This window comes from Narcine bancroftii, chromosome 1 (assembly GCF_036971445.1).
Source record: "Narcine bancroftii isolate sNarBan1 chromosome 1, sNarBan1.hap1, whole genome shotgun sequence".
Lineage (NCBI taxonomy): Eukaryota > Metazoa > Chordata > Chondrichthyes > Torpediniformes > Narcinidae > Narcine > Narcine bancroftii.
In genome coordinates, this window is record NC_091469.1 from 107,841,817 (window position 1) to 107,860,216 (window position 18,400).

At 39.2% G+C, this 18,400-nt stretch overlaps 1 protein-coding gene across 9 annotated transcripts in view; it reads right to left on the minus strand.

Moving 5' to 3' along the window:
- LOC138762269 (histone-lysine N-methyltransferase EHMT1-like) overlaps nt 1-18,400 on the minus strand; it is a 302,471-nt gene that overhangs the window by 191,150 nt on the left and 92,921 nt on the right. For all 9 annotated transcript variants that reach the window (XM_069935973.1, XM_069935979.1, XM_069935988.1 and 6 more), the window contains one exon: nt 17,563-18,176. In XM_069935973.1, the coding sequence (XP_069792074.1) occupies nt 17,563-18,176 (614 nt within the window). The remainder of the gene's footprint in view (nt 1-17,562; nt 18,177-18,400) is intronic.

Genomic DNA, 18,400 nt, shown 5'->3' on the forward strand with positions numbered 1-18,400 from the left:
TGTGATGAACAAAACTATAAGAGTGGAATAAAAAGAGCATCAGTTTAGGATAATCGTCAAAGGGAACATAATTTTCACTTCAGGAACTTTGAGGGACTAAAACTCTTAGAGTACAAAGGTGCTAAAGGCAATCAGTATCTGGATGAACACGGAGTACTGAACTGAAAGCTAGATGGCCTTGCATCAAGATTCTGTAGCTCTTTCTCAAATAACATGGGCATCAATGACCAAAAGGTCTCCTTCTGCATTCATTTCTATGAATCTCTACTGGCACGACCTGCATTGCTGCTGTCATCTGCTTTGTCTGTCCATAAAAGGCCTCATTATATTTCGCTGCTTCTCTTTCTACCCATGCCATTTGATGATTCAACCTCTTGTCTCACTCTCCTGCTAAATCAAAATGCCCAAACAATCAAGTATTATCCAGCAAAGAATTTCAAAAGCAGTCCTATTTCTTGTTTCTTTTTCCTTAATTCTATTATTTTAAGTTGTTCACATCTAACAAAACCTCATCATGAAGGTGGATGAAAAAGACCTGAAGCATTAACTGCTTTCAGTCATTCCACAAAGTAGCCTTAACTGCTCCCTACTTTAAGCACTTTAGCTGCAGTAGTTCAGCAGCCTACCTTCAATGAAGGGATTATATGACAAATCAGAATCAGAGATTGCTGGGGCATTGGCAATAATCATTACGTTCTCTCTGATCACAGGAGAGTTATCAGAGGATTGGAGAATGACAAAGGTAGTCCCCTATTTAAAAAAAGGTAATAGGGAAATTCCTGGGAATTATTGACCAGTCAGTCTTACATCACTGGTGGGAAAACTATTGGACATGTTTCTTAAATTTTAAATTTAAATTTGGACAAACAGCATGGTTACAGGCCATTTTCGCTCACAAATCTGTGCTGCCCAGTTTACACCCAATTAACCTACACTCCCAGTATGTTTTGAACGGTGGGAGGAAACTGGATCCCCCGTGGAAAACCCTCACAGAGATTGGGAGAGCAAACAAACTCCTTACAGACAGCAAGGGATTTGAACCCAGGTCCCAATCACTAGCATTATAAAGGTGTTGTGCTAACCGCTACGCCAACTGTGCCACCCTGGGACAGGATTTTTAAAATTTAGAGAAGCATAGTCTTCTCAGGGGTAGTTAGCATGGCTTTGCAAGGAGCATGTCATGCCTCATGAGCCTAATTTAGTTTTTTGAGTAAGTGACAAAAGAAATTGATGATGGTAGCATGGTCAATGTGTATATGGGTTCTAGTAAGCAATTTAGGTACTAGACCATCACCAAGACATCAGATTATGTAAAACAATATTTTTTATTATAAATTATTAATAAAATTACACTTCTTACTCAACTTTAAACTCAACCCTAAACTCAACTCTACTATGTGTATATGTTAAAACCCAAACCATTACAGTTTAAGCATGATTTGAGAAATGATTTTAAAGTTCAGTCTCAGAAAGCTTTTCTGTTGAAACTCTGTCTTTAATGCTGTTCAAAGGCAATTATGGAGTAAGTGTGAGGCATCAGATTTCTTTATATTGTTGCTCAAAAGCAATAATGAAGTATTTTGAAAAATCAAGTCATCAGACCTCTTTAAAACTCACAAATTTCTTTTGCAGAGTTGTCTTCAGAGCAATGTTTCTCCATACAAACAATTTTCTCTCTCTTGCATGGAGATTTTGGAATCTATCTCCCACATGATAAATCTGTCCTCCTTTCCAAAGAGACAGCCAAATGACTATTTTCTTCCACAATTATTTCACAAATCCAGACAAGGGTTAAATGAAGTGCCCACATAGAAAAAGGACACCTTGAACTGCCCTCTTTTACAAAGAGACAGTGAAGTGGCTGTTTTCCTCCACGATGATTTCACAAACCCAGACAAGGGTTAAATGAGGTGCCTACATAGAAAAAAGACATGGATGAACTCCCCTCTTTATCTTAAAGAGACAGTCAGAAGTGGTCTTCCTCCTTCAAAAGCCACTTATTCTGTGCTGACCTTTGACCAGGAGTAACATGTAAACAGTACCTCTTTTGGTTAATGTATTTCAATCCTGTGTTACCTACAGGATGGCCAAGTGTCTTCTGGTCCCAAAATGCCTCTCGTTCAGAAATATGTTTCTCCTTCTGTCTTTGAAGTTCTTAATGTCTTCTTCAAAAGTCTGAATCATGATCCAACAGATTCCAGCCTGTCTGCGAGCATAACCAGCAGAATGGCAGTGTGTATACACAGCTGCTCCAATGAAAACACGTATTATTTTCAATTCTCAATGGAGAACAGTCATAAGCCTTTTATGACTGATTGAAGTTTTGAATTAACAATCTTTTTAAGCAAACAGGCTTCCAGCAAAACAATGGCTCAACAGACATTTCAGCTTTCAAAATTATTTCTGTGTGTATCTGTGTGTCCAAACCCACATAAACTAACTTTACTAAGAAATATATATTTCATAACTCAAGATTTTAACTTTAAGGATTAATATTAGCACAGATACGTCACAGGTCCCCATCGTAGACTCCTTCAAAAAGTCAGGAGGCATGGGACCATGGCTGTAGTAGATGGAACATTTTCTGCCTGGGGTTCAATGATTGGTGGCGTTCCAAAGTGATCTGTTCTGGGATGAACAGGTGGATGGATGCGTCAGTATGTTTGCAGATGACACAGAGGTAAGAGGTGTTGTGGATATTGGTAGAAGGTTGTTGTCGGTTACAAAAGGATAGAGAGTTGGACAGAGAAGTGGCAGAAGGAGTTCAATCTGGATAAGTGTGAAGTGATGCATTTTTGGAAGGTCAAACTTGAAGGTAGAGTACATAGTTAATAACAGGATTCTTAACAGTGGGAAGAACAGAGGGACCTTGGGGTCCAAATCTATAGATTTCTTAAGATTGCTGCAAACGTTAATAAAAAGGCTTATGATATGCTGGCCTTCATTAGTCAAGGGATTGAGTTCAAGAGTCGTGAGGTAATGCTGCAGCTCTATGAAACTGGTTAGACCATACTTGGAATATTGTGTTCCATCTGGTCACCTCATTACAGGAAGTATGTGGAAGCTTTGGAGAGGGTGCAGAAGAGATTTACCAGAATTTTGCCTGGATTTGATAATGTGCCTTATAAGGCAAGGTTAACAGAGTGAAGAAGAATGACAAGTGATTTAATAGAGGTTTACAAAATTATGAGATACAGATAGAGTTCATAGCCAGCACATTTTTTTCCCAGGGCTTCAGTGGCAAATTCCAGAGGACATCTTTCCAACATGAGGGGAGGAAATTTCAAGGGAGACGTCAGGGGAAAGTTGTTTGTGCGTGCATGTGTGACTTTTTCTTTTACACAAAGTGTAGTGGGTGCCTGGAATATATTGCCTTGCTGGTGATGGAGGCTGGTACAATAGGAACATTTAAAAGACTCAGATAGGCATTTGGATGCAAGAAAAATATAGAGTTATGGGTGTGAGGTACGGAAGGTTTAGATCATTTGAATACATTTATATAGGTCAGCACAAATTCGTGGGCTGAAGTGCCTGTGCTGCCCTATATGTGTTCTATATCGTGAACTATTATATGCAACTACATAAATTAGTCTGGTGGGTTTAGTACTCTTTAACCTGTCACCCATCAGTCTTGCTCCAGAACCACTATGCCTTTTCACAGATCTCTTTTGATGAAATGAGGAAAGATTAATCCAGATGTTAAATGCAATTTCCAGAGTAGAAAATAGTGTCCTTAATATTTTCCGTCAAAGATCATTAAACCAGCTTTTTTAATACAAGGATGATTTGCAGTGAATACAAACCAATAGAGCTACTATTCAATGCTATTCTTTTTAGTGCTTAAGACATAAATTGTTAGCTTCTGGTGGAAATGTGGCTATTTTAATGGAAAAGTCAGAACATAGTGCAATTATGAATATCTGATTTTCAATCAATAAAGCATAAAAAATTCAACAAGACTAGTTGTCAAGTGATTGCACAATTGTTCACTTTTCTGCAGTAATCTGAAGATAATCACTTTCTCTCTGATGAAGCTGATTTGCCATAACCAAGAAATGACAGGTGGCTAAGCCATATCTCCAGGTTTTTGACTGACTTCTGTCAAGTGCTTTGAATATTTCTGGAATCCATAGCATTCTAAAACTTTCAAAAAAACAATAAAAAAACTACAACTTTTACAAATGTTAAAATTAAACATTTTAACTCAAAGACATTAAAGTGTTTAACCAATTGCAATTAACTATAAAAATGAACATTAATAAATACTTACACATCCCTCAAAACTCTTCATTCCATATTAATTCATATTCTCGCTGTTCCTCCGCCAGCTCCCCTCTGACAGTTTAAACAGGGAATTGCCCAGTTTGAGTACAGGAAAATGAACCATGCTCATGGTCCACTGATGGATTCAATAGAGCACAACTGGCAATATTCAAGGGCAGATCAGCTGGCATTTTCAGGTCTTCCAACTTTTAGGTGAGAATTCTGGATATTGGCAGTTGAGAGATATGCCAGATTTGGTGCAAAACTGGCAATATTACCAAATATTTTGTGCCCTTGATCATTCGGCTCTCAAATAGGTACAGTAAAACCCCTGGTGTCCAGCACCTATGAGGATTAGTGATTGGCAGTTAAATGTATTTTCCCTTTGCTTGAGACTTACTTTTGCAATGTCTAACTAATACACCTGCATTAAGAATAAAAAGTTTGAAAATAAAAGACAAAAGACTACTTACACTGAAAAAGTTTCACTTGCATGTGTGTATATAAAATCCTTAAAGCATTTTACTTTCTTTCAGTCACATTTTTTTAAAAACATTTAACTGTCGCTACATCTGCAGGTTCCTCCCCCTCCACAGAGCCACCCAAAAGACAAACAATAATATTTTAGATACTTAACCCCTTCCTCCAAGTTTATAGATAAAGCTCTGAGCGAGATGACTCTTACTAAGCAGGGATAAGGAGCTCTTCAACCTGGCTACGAGCAAAGCACCAACCAGGGCACTCTGTTGGCTAAATATTTGCTCCCATCTTCACCAAAGGTTTATGTGTTACTTCAGAGAACATTTACTTTTTCCATTTTAAACTTGCATATTTTACCTATTATTTTATTCTTATTTTAATTTTTCTATTGATTTTCCTTGTTTTTTTGGTGCCAGTGGCTTGAGGCTGCTGGCTGTTTGAATTCTGAATACAGGGGTTTTACTGTATACTGTTTTAGAAACCAGAATAAGAATCAGAATTCATTGTCATGAATGTGTCACAACATTTGTTGTTTCGCAGCAGCATTACGTGCAAATATTGCTATAAAATTACATTTAAAAATAAATAAATTAGTGCAAAAATAAGAAAAGGTTAGGTCGTGTGTGTGTGGTTCAATGTCTGCTCAGAAATCTGATGGCAGGGTGGGAAGAAGCTGTCCTTGTGCTGCTGGGTGTTTATCCTCAGAGTCCTGTACCTCTTTCCTGATGGTAGAAATGTGAAGAGGGCATGGTATGAATGGTGAGGGTCCTTGATGATAGAGGCTCCTTTCTTGAGACACCACCCCTTGTAGATGCCCTCGATGAGACTGATGCCCATGACAGCACTGGCTGAGTTCACAACTGTCTGTATATTTTTTGTCCAGTGCACTGGCTCCTCCATACCAGAGAGTGATGCAACCAGTCAGAATGATCTCCATGAAATATCTGTAGAAATTTGCAAAAGACCTTGGTGGCATACCAGATCATCTCACACTCATCACAAAGTATAACCATTGGTGAACTTTCTTCATGATTGCATCAACATGGAGGCCCAGGACAGATCCTCAGAGATACTGATAACCAATAATTTAAAGTTAATATCCCTTTCCTCTGCTGACTGCTCAATGAGAACTGGTTCGTGTTCTCCTGATTTCCCCTTCTGAAGTTTACAATCCAGTTCCTTAAGTGACAGATTTGTGTAATTATTCATCTTTATGTTCTATATTTTATTTTAGAGAGGTAGTTTGTGGGTTGGAAACAGGGAAAGACACACATTACATCATTTTAAAGCAGACGTCAAGGCTCCGTCAAGTGGGAGCAATCAAATCCTTATCATTGTTCAGTTAAAAGTCATAAAAACTAGAGTAATTGTTTCATAGAAATATTGAAGACAAGGAATGTTTGCTGGAGAAACTCCTATGTAAACAAGAAGTCATTTGCTTCATGACCTGTGGAAACAGGCCGGAGACCATTTGCTTCTTGACACATTTTTCTGAAAAAACACTTTAAACAGACCCAGCCCAGCAGTGATGTCATTCATGTGACTTCAAGAAGCATCTTAAAATTATGTACCAGATCATCTGAAGTCAGAGATACAGTAATCTTCAGAGAGGAAGGTGCTGTTGTGTTCTTCCTTGTCAGGGTTCTTTGACCACAGAAGCAGTGGCTTCAAAGAAAAGGGCCGCTTCAGCTGTCTCTCTTGGTCAAGAGAGAGCAGAACCACTGCGCCCATTGTAATGGTCACTTTGCTTAAAACCCTTGTCTGGTTTGTGAAATCATCATGGAAATCACAAGTTCCATAACCTCCATGAAAGAGAAGGGAATTGCAATAAAACGTCATTCATTTCAAGGTATATTTCTCTGAAAGCAACTCTACAAGAATTTGTGAGCTTTGAGAACTTTTGAACAACAGTTTAAAGACTGAGTTTCAACACAAAAGATCTCTAAGACTTTAAATTTGAATAATCTCTTCAAAATTGTGCCTAAACTGTAATGGCCTTGGATCTAGCCCACAAACAAACACACGCACACACACACACACAAACGCACACACACACACACAAACACACACACAGACATAGACACACACATTTGCATTTAGTGGGGTTAAGTTGAGAGTTAAGTAAGAAATTTTATATTATTATTAAGTTATTAATAAAAATTATTGTTTTAAAAAACCACTGTCTTGGTGAATTTCAATTGCTGCTGGTCTATGTTGTAACACTTGATTTTGCTAGTGGTGAGTTCAAGGTTGTTCTTGTAGCATCAATCAACTAGCTGATCTATCTCCCTCCTGGACACTACCTAATTGCCATCCGTGATTGTACTTAAGACCTTGGTTTCATTGGCAAATTTGTCGACAGTACTTAAGTTATGCCTCATCACACAGTCCTGGATAGCGAGTAGAGCAGGTGCGCCTGTGTTGATCGGCAGTGAGGAGGAGATGCCGTTTCTGATTCGTACTGTAGTCTTCCAAAGAGCAAGTCAAAGATCTACTGGCAGAGGTCCAGGTTTTGGAGCTTGTTGACCAGCACTGAGGGTAAGATGGTATTCAAAGCTAAGCTGTAGGTTCCATTAGGAGAGGTAAGCTCTCACCGGAAAGTAGCAACAGAAGCCAAGTTTGGGGCATCACAATTGGCTCTTCAGCAAAGCAGGGAAGGGAAAATTCCAAGTAAGCAGTTGAGGTAGGGGGATTTGTTAGTGAGGGGTATCGACAGGCATTTTTGTGCTCAAGAGAGAGAGTTCTCAATTATCTGTGCTTCCTTGGTGCTAAGGTCAGAGATATCTTGGATTGGGTACAGAACATTCTGATGGGGGAGGAAAAACAAAAAAACAAAAGCCATAGTATGTGCAGTACCAACAACAAAGGTAGAAAGAATAATGTGGTCCTGCAAAGTGAATTTCAGGAATTAGGCAGAAGATTAAGGAACAGAACAGCCAGCATCTCAGGATTAACTCCCTGACAGAGAGGAAATTAGGTAAACTTGGCAGAGGAATGACTAAAGTTCGGGTGCAGGAAGCATGGCTTTAGATACCTTGGTCATTAGTTCACCACTGGAGGAAGTGGGACATTTACAAAGATGGTTTGCACCTAAACTTGAGGGGGTCAATATCTTTTCAGGGAGATTTGTTCAGACTACTCTAGGAGCATTTAGACTAAATTGGCTGGAGCTTATAAGCACAATGACAATGCAACAGGTGACAAGAAAAACATTGAGAATAAAATACATTGAGGATTGTCGATATATATATTAATGTTTCGTATAAGATGGGTGGCACATAAATTAAGTTTGTAGATGACACCAAAATTAGTGGTGTAGCAGATCAGTGAAAAAGGATACAACAGTATCTCAGGTTACAACAGGATTTAATGCAAGTGAGCAAAAGAATGATAGATGAAATTTCACTCAGACAACACATTTTGGGAAATTAAACCACCAAACCCAGTGGACCCCAAAACCCAGCAGCAATAGATATTCACCAAGACAAATGGTTACTTAAACAAAAGTTGCTTTTAATTATCTTTAAACATGAAAACAGAATCACACTTTAACTTATCACTATCGACTTAACTAACCTAACTTAACCCTCTTCTAATTCTAAGTGCACGTGTATGCAATGTGTCTGTAAGTTCAGAAACATTCTTTGGTTCACAGTCCAATCTTACTTCTCATTCCTCCAAGTTCAATGGTTGCAGGCAATTCTTATACTGTGCACATAATTTAACATTTGTGAAGTTCACCAGGTGAACTTTGATGTTTGAAAGGTAAATGGTTACTGCTCCAGAAGGTTCTTGTCAGTTTTCAGAGAGAGATTTGTTGTTCCCGGACATCCACAACTGATTCCTTTTTAATCCACCACTCCAGTGCCTTGCTGATGAAACTTGTACCCTCGGGGTTCTCCAGATGATAACCTCTTTCTTTCAGGTCACCATCTTTTTATTTCTCTTATTCCAAGTGAAACATTAGACAGCCTGTCCTCTCCTCTTGCATGAACCACAAGGGCTTTGACTAGGCTGAAATAAGAACTCACAACCCATCTTTCAAAGCTCTTAACTGTACCCATCTCTACAGCTTCCTCTGGCAGCTTATATCATCATGGCAGCACCCTCTATGGTGGAAAAAGTTGCTCTCAGGTTCCTTATAAATCAATGTATTTTCATTTTAAAACTCCAGTTGTAGACTTCCCTACTCTCAGGAAAAGAGAATGATCCTTACAATTTTATACACCTTAATTTTAATAACTGCTTCGCCTCTTATACACCAGAAAAATAAAATACGACCCTGTACATTTGCCCCTTATAACTTAAGTCCTCCAGTTGCAGTTAAATCATTGTAATTCTTCCTAAAAAATGGTGGTAAACACTTTAGGAACAGTGACCATGGTTCTGTGAGTTTCAAGATAGTTGAGGTACCAAATTAGATTATAAAGGTAATTAGGAGGGCAAAGAGAGGTCATGAAGTATCCTTGGCAATTAAACTAAGAATGAAAGACATTCAAGAAGTATATCAGAAACAAGCAGGAAGATAGGGAAAGAGTGGTGTTAATATGAATAATTCTCATTTATTCATCAAGGAAAAGGATATAGAAGGTATTGAGTTCAGGGAGATACATTTTTTGAAAATATTTGCAAGATCAAGGAATTAAATTAGGGTGGCATGGTTAGTGCAGCAGTTGATGCAACGCTATCACAGTGCAGGGACCTGGGTTAGAATCTGGCACTGTCTGTAAGGAGTTTGTGTGTTTTCCCCGTATCTGGATGCGTTTCCTCTGGGTTCTCCTGTTTCCTCCCAACCTTCAAACATATGGATGTTATAGGTTGATTGGTGTATTTGGGCAGCACAAGCTCATGGGCTGAAAGGGCCTGTTACTAGGCTGTACATATAATTTAAAACAAATAAAATGTAAAAAAAAGTACTGCACCACTGTCACAAAAGGAGCTGAGGACACCAAAAATCAGTCATGGTCATATTGAATGACAAGGCAGGATTGAGGAGCCTGCTCCTACATTTTTGTGTGGGAGGGATAATCTGCGACAAGGGGAAGGTGTTCATGTCATGGGATATACAAGCATTGATAAATCACAAGATGAGATGTATCCCAGCTTCCTAATGGAAAGCAGGAAAGAGTTGGGGTCCTGCATCTTCATTTGCCACAGGAAGGGAGACAGAAGATTGGTGCATTGCTTATGCTGTTGCTTTATTTAAGAACAAAAGGAATAACCTAGCTAACTATAGGCCAGCAAGGAAAGGGAATAATGGATGGCGAGGATTTATGTTAATTTGGAAAATCAGGGGTTGATTTGAAAAAAAATCAGCATGGGTTTGTGCATGGGAAATCATGCATCACTGATTTGAGGTTTTTGAGGAGACAGAAGATTTATGAAAGCAGAGTGATGCACTGTCTATATGGACTTTAGTAGGGCATTTGTCAAGTTCCTGGATATTTCAGTATTAAGACACATGGGATCCAAGGAGAGCTGGTAAAATTTATCCAAAAATGGCTTGGTAATAGAAGGCAAAATGTAGTGGTGGAAGGATGCCCTTCCAACTGAAAGTCTGAGATCAGTGGACTACTATAAATATCGGTGCTAGGACCATTACTATTTGTGAAATATATTAACGACTTGGATGTAAGAGTAGATGGTATGATAATCAAGTTTGCACATGGCACAAAAGCTGGTGGTGGTGTGGCTAGTGAAGAAGATGGTCAGAGACTACAGCAGGATGAGATGGAAAAACTGTGCAGAGGGTGGCAGATGGAAATTATTCCAGACAACCACAACAGGATAGATGAGGATGGACAGATAAAAAGATAACTACTAACTAGCCACAGAAAGGATGGACAGATTACATTTTGCCATAAATTATTTAAAAGAGTCTGCAGATTTCTGGAAAAAGGTCTTGTGGACAGATGACACCAAGATTAAGCTGTATCAGAGTGATGAAGAGAGCAAAGTGTGGGGGTGTAAAGGAACTGCCCAAGATCCAAAGCATATCACTTTTGCCATAGTTTGCATATTGCGGTATAGCTTCTATATTTCCTCTCCTTCCTCAAGAGTTTGGTATAACACCAGAAACCTTGGCACATTTCTACAGATGTGTGGTGTGTTACAGAGTTCTGTGTTGTGTATTGACCTATGTGTTGTGTGGTTTTGTGTTGAAAAGTGTCAGTTTGCCTTAGAGAGCCACGGTGAAAGTGGACTGCTAAAAGAGTGGGAAACGGACCGGGAATGTGCGGAAAATGATCTAGAAATTTCTGGACTTGGAAGACAAACAACCACTGGGTGTGGCTGTGAAGTGGAAGGAGGCCCAAGCAGAGTCATTGTCTGGGAGGCAGTTTAGAATGTTGGGCTTCTTAAAAGGAATGAACATTCCGAAGGCAGCCAGAAGGATCTGGACCAAACCATTGTTCCTCTCTCTGCAAGCAACACAAGAAGACAACTTCGAATTTTGTGCTCTCTCTCTCTCTCTCTCTCTCCCCCTCTCAAAGATCTTTTGGCTTCAGTTTACCAAGCAAACTGAATTTTGTTTAAGATCTTTGCTTCGATTGAGATCGAAGTTTTGTGAGTCTTGTGTGTTTTGTGTCTAAGTTTTTCTGTGGGCTGGTTGGAAATATAACATAATTACATATGTTATATATAGGCTGGGGAATTTGTTAGTTTTACACTGTTATAGAAATTTGCATAGTAACCAGTGGGCATTGTTATAAAAGGGGGGATTTTTAATTAAAGTTTGAAGGTGAATTTTTTTTAATAAAGTAATTGTTCATCTTTACCCCTGTGTGATATGCCTTCTTTGTGGTTGCTGGTTTGATCTTGTAACAGGTGGAAAATGTGTTGAGCAGTGCATCATGGGGACACCAATACCCGAGTGCAAAGCCCTCCAAAAGGTAGTGGACACAGCCCAGGACATCATAGGGAAAACCCTCCTCACTATCAAGAGCATCTACAGGGAATGCTGCCATCGGAGAGCAGCAGCAATCATCAAGGATCCACACCACCCAGGACACACTCTGTTCTCGCCGACGTCATCAGGAAAGTGGTATAGGTGCTACAAGACTCACACCATGAGGTTCAGGAACAGCTACTATCCATCCACTCAGGGACTCATTTAAGACCTCTTACTTGTGCACTTCATTGATTTTTTTTAAATTCTCTCTTTGTATTTGTTTACATTGGTTACCTGTTTACAGTTCTTTATTGTTTACATGTATATGCTGTGTACATGGGTTTTTTTGCACTACCAGTAAGTGGTCATTCTACTTCCCCCACAGATCAAAAAGAATTTCAGGATTGTATGCAATGTCGTGTGTGTACTCTGACAATATATCTGAAATCTGTATTTTTATTCATGAAGACATATTCTGAGGACATACCCACACCTCCTTCCTCAAGAGTGTTCCTGATATGCCAGAAATACATTTGGGTATTTTTCTTCATTATGATGAGAATTCTTCTGTTATTAGTAGCAGACGTCTTCCTTGGAATACCTGTCCCTTTGTGATTACTGAGCTCAACAGTACACTTCTTCTTAATGATGTTCCAAATAGATGGTTTTGGTTATATTAAGGTTTGGGTGATGGTTTCTTACTTTTCTATTCTTGTTTTTCAGCCTTATAATTGTTTCTTTGACTTTCATTGGCACATCTCTGGCACTCATTTTCAAAAATGGCAACTACAGATTCCAAAGGTGATCAAAGGCTTAGAAGCAAGCCTAGTTCTCTTCGACCTGCACCAATTAAGCAATTTAAACATATCTGAGAAGCCAAATGTCCCACACATAATGGTGCCCTGAAGTGAAGGGACTATGAATAAAAAGTTCTGGAATTTCTAAATGGTCAAACCAGAATGTATACAAATAACCTTGAATAAAACTTGGAATATGCACTTTAATTATAGGTGAATTGCTTGATTACAAATTTAAAACTGTGGCGAACAGGGGCAAATACAGAAAATAGTGTCTTTGTCCCAAACATTATGGACTGCACAGTATGTCGCCACTTGGAAAGAACTATAGCCTTGAACTATTAGTTGCCGGATTGTGTCTACACACAGTCACCACTAACAGTTCAAAGCTATAGTTCATTGAAAGTGATGTAAGAAAAAAAGGTGGTGAAGGAAGCATCTGTCTTCAAAGGTTCAAGCACAGAATACAAAAGTTGGGGCATTACTTTACAACCTTTGACATGGTCCCTCATGGTAGGCTGCTCTGGAAGGTCAAATCTAATGGGAACCAAGATGGGCTGGAAAATAGAGTAGACTACTGGCTTGATGGTACAAGAGACTGGTAGTGGAGGGTTGTAACTCAGACTGGAGCCCTGTGATGCTATAAGATTCGTGTTTGGTTCAGAGATTACCATCTATATTAATAATATGAATGACAACGTACTGGTCATGGTCAGCAAGTTTGCAGATAGCATCAAAATTGGTAGTGTCGTGGTCAGTGAAGGTTATCTAAAATTACAACAGGAACCTGATGAATTTGGAAAGTTGACCAAGAAATGGCAGATGATATTTAAAAACTTGGAGACTCATTTAAGGACTCTTACTTTGAACATTATTTATTACTGAATATATTTTGTGTTTGTTTGTTTACATTTCTCTCTTTTTTAAGAACATAGAACACTACGGTATGGTACAGAACCTTTGGACCTCGATGTTGTGGCAACCCATATATTCCTTAAAAAAATACTAAATATAAGAACAAAAGAAATAGGAGCAGGAATAGGCCATCCAGCCGATCAAGCCTATTCCACCATTCAATAAGATCATGGCTGATCTGATTATTGACTCAACTCCAACTACCTGTTGGAGTTTTTACATTTTTTAATGTAAAGATCTATCGAACTGAACCTTAAATATGTATAATGAAGTAGCCTCAACTGTTTCCCTGGGTAGAGAATTCCACAGATTTACTACTCTCTGGGAAAAACAGTTTTTCCTCATCTCCATCTTAAATCTACTCCTCTGAATCTTGAGGCTGTATCCCCTAGTTCTGATCTCACCTACCAGAGAAAACAATTTTCCTGCCTCTATCTTACTATCCCTTTCATAATTTTATATGTTTCTATAAGATCTCCTCTCATTCTTCTGAATTTGAGTGAGTATAATCACAGATGATTTAGTCTCTCCTTGTAGGTCAGCCCCCTTCATCTCCGGGATCAACCTGGTGATCTTCCTCTGGACTGCCTCCAAGGCCAGTATATCCTTCCACAAGTATGGAGACCAGAACTGCACACAGTACTCTAGGTGTAGCCTCACCAGTATCATGTACAGTTGCAGCATGACCTCCCTGCTCTTGAATTCAATTCCACTAGCAATGAAGGCCAACATTCCATTTGCCTTTTTAAATACCCGTTGTACATGCAGCCCAACTTGTTGCGATTCATGTACAAGCACTACCAAGTCCTTCTGCAGTTTACCACCATTTAAATAATAATCTACTCTTCTATTTTTCCTACCAATGTGGATGGCCTCGCATTGACTAACGCTGTACTCCATCTACCAGACCTTTGCCCACTCACCCAACTTATCTATATCCTTCTGCAGCCTCTCCACATCCTCTGTACAATTTGCTTTTCCACTCAACTTATTATCATTTGCAAACTTGACTGCACTACACTCTGTCCCCTCTTCCAAATCATCAGTGTAAATGGTGAACAACTGTGGGCCCAGCACCGACCCCTGCGACCCCCCACTTACCACTGTCTGCGACTCAGAAAAGAAACCATTTATTCCAATGCTCTGCCTTCTGTCAATCCTCAATCCATGCCAATATACTTCCCCGACTCCATTTCATCTGTAGCTTATTGATAAGCACCTTGTGTGGAACCTTATCAAACACCTTCTGGAAATCCAAATATACAACATCAACCTGTTCCCCTCTATCTACCACACCCATTACATCCTCAAAAGAGCTCCAACAAGTTTGTCAAACAAGACCTGCCTTTTCTGAATCTTTGCTGCATCTACCTGATGGAACTCCTTCATTCTAAATGCCTCGCTATTTCAACTTTATTGACAGCTTCAGGAATTTTCCTGTCTACAGACATTAAGCTAACTGGTCAATAGTTAACTGTTCTTTTGACTACATCCCTTTTTAAAATGTGGCATGACATTTGCTGTCTTGCAATCTGCCCAGAATCCAGAGAGTTTTTGTAAATGACTATTAATGCATCAACTACAACTCCTGCCATTTTCTTCAGTACCCTGGGATACATCCCATCAGGACACAGAGATTTGTCCACTTTCAGTTCCATTAGTTTGCTCATCACTGTCTCTATCAATTATTTTATCGAGGCCCTCACCTCCCTTCGCATCCCTAATACCACTCTTTGGCATGCATAACCCTCTATATTTCTTCCATCCATGTGCCTGTCTAGGAGTCTCTAAAATGCCCCTGATGTTTCAGCATCCACCACCATCCCTGGCCAAGGCATTCCAGGAACACACAACTCGTAAAAAAACTTGCCCTGATGTCTCCCCTAAAATTCCCTCCCTTCACTTTGCACATATGTCCTCTGATGTTTGCTGATCCTGCCCTGCTGATCCTGCCCTGGGGAACAGGGTTAGGGTTAGGGTTAGGGTTAGGGTCCATCCTATCTATGCCTCCTATAATTTTGTAGACCTCTATTCAGTCTCCTCTCATCCTTCTACATTCCAAAAAAAAAAGTCTCAGGTCTGCTAACCTTGCCTCAAAAGACTTATTTTCCATTCCATCCAGGTAAATCTCCTCTGTACCCTCTCCACAACTTCCACATCCTTCCTGTCATGAGGAGACAAAAACTGAACACAATATTGGTCTCACCAGAGATTTATAGAGTTGCAACATGACCTCTCAACTCTTGAAACTCAATCCCCCTATTAATGAAGCCCAGCATTCCATAGGCCTTCTTAACTTTTCTATCAATCTGTGCGGCAACCTTGAGAGATGTATGGATTTGGACCCCCAAGGTCACTCTGTTCATCCACACTCTTGAGCAACTACCATTAATCCTGTACTCAGCCTTCTGGTTTGTCTGCATCACCTCACTTACACTTCACACTTATCCAGATTAAATATATGTATCTTTTTCATGAATACAGTTTATATAACTGATACGTAGAAATTCTGCCTGGCCCTGAATGTGATGTCATGCATGTACTCTTGGAATAAATTTGAACACAAACTTGGACAAATGCAAGGTATTGGTGAGATGGAATGTGGAGAATTGCGTGTAGTTTTGGTCACTCAGTTACAGGGCAGATATTACTAAGCTGGAAAAGATAAAGAAAAAAAACTGTCAAGAACGTTACTAGGACTGGTAAGCTTAAATTATGATAGTCTAGGACTATTCTCCCTGAAGAAGAGAAAGTTAAGGAGGGACTATAGGGATTTATAAAATCATGAGGGGCATAGATATAGATAAGGAAAATAGACATAAGCTGTTTCCCACGTAGGAAATCTAAAACTAGATGGCTTTGATTTAAAGTGAATCTTCTTCACAGAGGATGAAAAGTTAAGGATGAAGTTGCAGAGGAAGTGGTAAAACTGGGACAATAGCAACTTTAAACAAAATATTTGAACTAGTAAATGGATAGGAAAGCTTTCGAGGAATATTGGCTGAGTGCATTCAATAGGACCAGCTCTGTCATCATATACAAGTTGGGCCAATCAGGTGGCATGGTTAGCACAGCAGTTAGCACAACGCTGTTACAGCACCAGCGATCAGGACTAGGGTTTGAATTCCGCACTCTAAGGAGTTTGTATATTCTCTCCGTGACTGTGTGGGTTTTCCCCGGGTGCTTTAACTTCCTCCCACCCTTTGAAACGTACCAAATGTATAAGTCATTTGGGTGTGATTGGGCAGCAGGGCTCATGGGCTGAAAGGGCCTGTTGCTGCCTATCTAATTATTTTTAATTAAAAAATCTTTATAACTCTATTTACAACTATATTTAGAGTGCTGCATACAAATCAAGTCACCTACTATAGGAAAGATGTGGTTGCACTGGAGCAAGTACAGAATAAATTCAATAGCATGTTGCCCAAAAAGGAAGATTTTAGAGGCAAAGATAGGATAGGAAGACTTTCCTGCAGAGAAGGAGGCTGAGGGGTGACCTGACACAAGATGAAGTCAGAATCATTTTCCTTTGGTGGCTGCATCAAAAACAAAAAGGCATTGATTTAAAGTGAGAGGAAAATATTTTAAATGGGTTAGAAGGTGGCTCTATTTTCCCAACCTAGAGTTGATATCTGGAACTCGCTGCCAGAAGATGTGATGGAATCAGACACAATCACTTGTTTCTCATCCCCCCCCCCACCTCAACCAAAGACATTTAGACAGACATTTAAATAGGATACAGATCCAAAGTAGACAAGAGGCATTAGCATAGATGGCATTCATGTTGTGGGCCAAGGGAACCATTTCTGTTCTGGTCAACTCTATAACTCCAAGCATCTCAAATATGTTCAACTTTTGTCAATAACCTGTCCACATAACCTTTCAACATTGTTTAGAATTGCTTCACAAAATCTAATTCAGATTACAAAAACAGCCAATTTATGGAAATTTGTTGATTGAATTTAAAATTATTGAACAATAAAAGCAAATCTCATTGAAGATCCTCTGGGTTTCACCAATGTATGTATAGGTGAAACCTGTTGTTTCAAAACCAAATGCTATTTTTTTTCCACAAAAATAAACAATTCCCTCATTATGCTATTTGCTCATCCTTTTCAAAGTATCCAGAGTAATTTAACCAGCCATTCTAAGGTTGAGAATAATATGTTCAAAACATTATAACCAGTACCAATAACATTTGAAAATTAAGCTTCTTACCTGATTTGCATTGAGCTTAGGCAGAGTCTTCCTTGCTCTATGAACCTTGACCTCAGTATTGAGGCCTTGAGAGAGATTTTTAGCCTGAGTTGTATTTTCTTCGAGGTTTTCTCCTGATTTGACGGATGTCATCGTAAGAGATTTCATGGCTTGATTTTGCAGAACTTCAGCAGCTAATGCTGTACTTAAGTTTTTCACTTTGTTAATTCCCCCAGCCTTACTGGGAGATGAAGGAAGTGTTTTGGCAGCATGACCGATGAGGGTCGGGGTCCCAGTCTGTACCTGTGATAACGGTTTACTATTTAAAACAAATCCATTACTTCCCGTCACAGATGCTAGTGTCAAATCATCTGAATTCATATGATTAGTTGCTTTAACTTTCTTATTGTCTTCTCCTAATATTCCATTTTCATTGATCTGTTTCAGTTCATTTAAATCCTGCAATGTTGTTTTCACAGTGTCCTGAGTGTTTTTAATTGAATTTTGATGATTCATTGTCGAAGATGCTTCTTCACGCTCTCCACAAGAACCATTGGTTTCACCATCTGCAAACATCTCACAAGTTTCCAGTGGCGTCTCTGTGACACTCAAATTAGCAGCCGTGAGGTCACTTCCTGTAGAAGAGGTCATAAGAGATTACTTCCCAACCACATTAAAAAAAAAGTAAATGAAGATCAAAAGATAAAGGAAATTTGAAATTAATTCAGCGGGTCAGGCAGCATCTGTGGAAAGAGAAGCAGTTAATATTTCAGGTCTGTGAGTCATCAGAACAAAAAATATTGACAAACTCACTAAGAATTACAGACAACAAAAAACAAAAACTTGAAAATGGGGAATA